Below are 1,561 nucleotides of genomic sequence, written 5' to 3'. Positions count from 1 at the left end.
CACTTGGTGAGACCTCATCTCTACAATAAATCAAAACTTAGCTGGGCGTGGTAGCGTGCACCTGTAGTTCCAGCTATTTGGAAGGCTGAGGCGGAAGGATCGCCGGAGCCCAGCGGGTCGAGGCTGTGGTGGCCGGGAGCGGTCACTGCACTCTAGTCTGGGTGACAGAGTGAGACTCCGACTCAAAGAATGTTCCACATGCACTTGAGAAGAATGTGTATTCTGTTGTTATTGGATGGAGCGTTCTAAGGATGTCTGTAATGTCTACTTAGTTTGTAGTATTATTCATGTCTTTTATTTCTTTGTTGAACTTCTGTCTACTTGTTTTATCCATCATTGAAAGTGAGATTTTGGAGTCTCCAGCTATTATTGTTGAATTGAACACAATTTTATTTTTAATTTTTTATCATGGAAAATTTCAAACATATATGAAAGAAGAGATAATGTACTTACTCATCACCCAGCTATGTCATTTATCAACATTTTACCAATCTTATTGAATTCTCACCTTTTTTCTTTCTCCTCTCTTTCCTGGAGTATTTTAAATCACATCCCAAATGCCATAATATTTCAATAGTAAATACTTCTGCAATGATTCCAAGAAATAAAGATGTTTTTTAACCCAGCCCCAGCACTGTTATCCCACCTCACAAAATTAACAATCATACCTCTGTATCTCCCAGTCCCCAGTCCTTGTTAAAATGTCCCCAGTGGTCCAGGCCCCCTCTGCAAGGCCCCTTTGTGTTTCCCGGTGGGAAGGGACCCTCGGAATTGCGCAGCCAGGGCAGGCCGACTGGAGGGGGGCTTTGGAAGGGAAGGTGTCGGCCAGGTGTGGGGGTGCAGGTCCTCACGAGCTCCTGTTTGGTCTGTTTCAGGAACAAATGTGGTATCTGGGGATGGCGGTCTGAGAAGATGGAAACTGTTAGCGGCTACGAGGCCAAGGCAGGAGGGGCTAGTGGCGGGGCGCTGGGGCAGGAGATGAGACTCAGGAATTCGGCTCCTCCCACACCCACCCCAGACTGTAGAAGGCTCCAGAACCCCTGAGCGGCCAGGGAAACTCAATGGGGCCGGCTGCCCAGCCTCTACTGAGTATCTAGGGAACTCCCCGCAGCCCGGGCCCCGCCCAGGGTACCCAGATCAAATGAGCATTTTCCTCCAGACCCCGGGGCTGCATCTCCTCGGCGGCGGTGACTCCTGGGGTTCAGACCCCGCCCCCTCCTCCATCGTGGGGAGCAAGATCTCGTCTGTCTCTGGGGACCGGAGGACTTGTATTGGTGAGGCTGAGCGTGGGGAACAGGCTTTGAGCCCCCAGCTCCCCGTGTCCCCCTGCTTCCCAGGTATACAGTGCCACCAACGTGGAACTGGTGACACGCACACGCACGGAACACCTCTCTGATCAGGACAAGTCGAGGAGCAAAGGTAAACCCAGGTGCGCCTGCCTGCTGCCCGGTCACACCATGTGGTGGGGTCTCCCTGGTCTGGGGGCAAGGGCCAGAATTTTCCGGGACAAGCTGGGAGGCCTCCTTGTTCTTCTCTGCCCCCTCCCACCTGACAGGAGGCT

The 1,561-nt window shown here is 52.1% G+C and overlaps 1 protein-coding gene across 1 annotated transcript in view; it reads left to right on the top strand.

Annotated features, from left to right (window-relative positions):
- Positions 1-1,561, top strand: part of ANKRD13D (ankyrin repeat domain 13D) — a 14,592-nt gene that overhangs the window by 9,289 nt on the left and 3,742 nt on the right. Inside the window, exons 7-8 of the mRNA XM_008056395.2 lie at positions 876-942; positions 1,338-1,419. Coding sequence (XP_008054586.2) covers positions 876-942; positions 1,338-1,419 — 149 coding nt within the window. The remainder of the gene's footprint in view (positions 1-875; positions 943-1,337; positions 1,420-1,561) is intronic.

The sequence above is a fragment of the Carlito syrichta genome, unplaced genomic scaffold (assembly GCF_000164805.1).
Source record: "Carlito syrichta isolate Samal-C Ts95f unplaced genomic scaffold, Tarsius_syrichta-2.0.1 Scaffold302340, whole genome shotgun sequence".
Classification (NCBI taxonomy): domain Eukaryota; kingdom Metazoa; phylum Chordata; class Mammalia; order Primates; family Tarsiidae; genus Carlito; species Carlito syrichta.
This window is presented reverse-complemented; position numbering and strand designations above follow the sequence as displayed.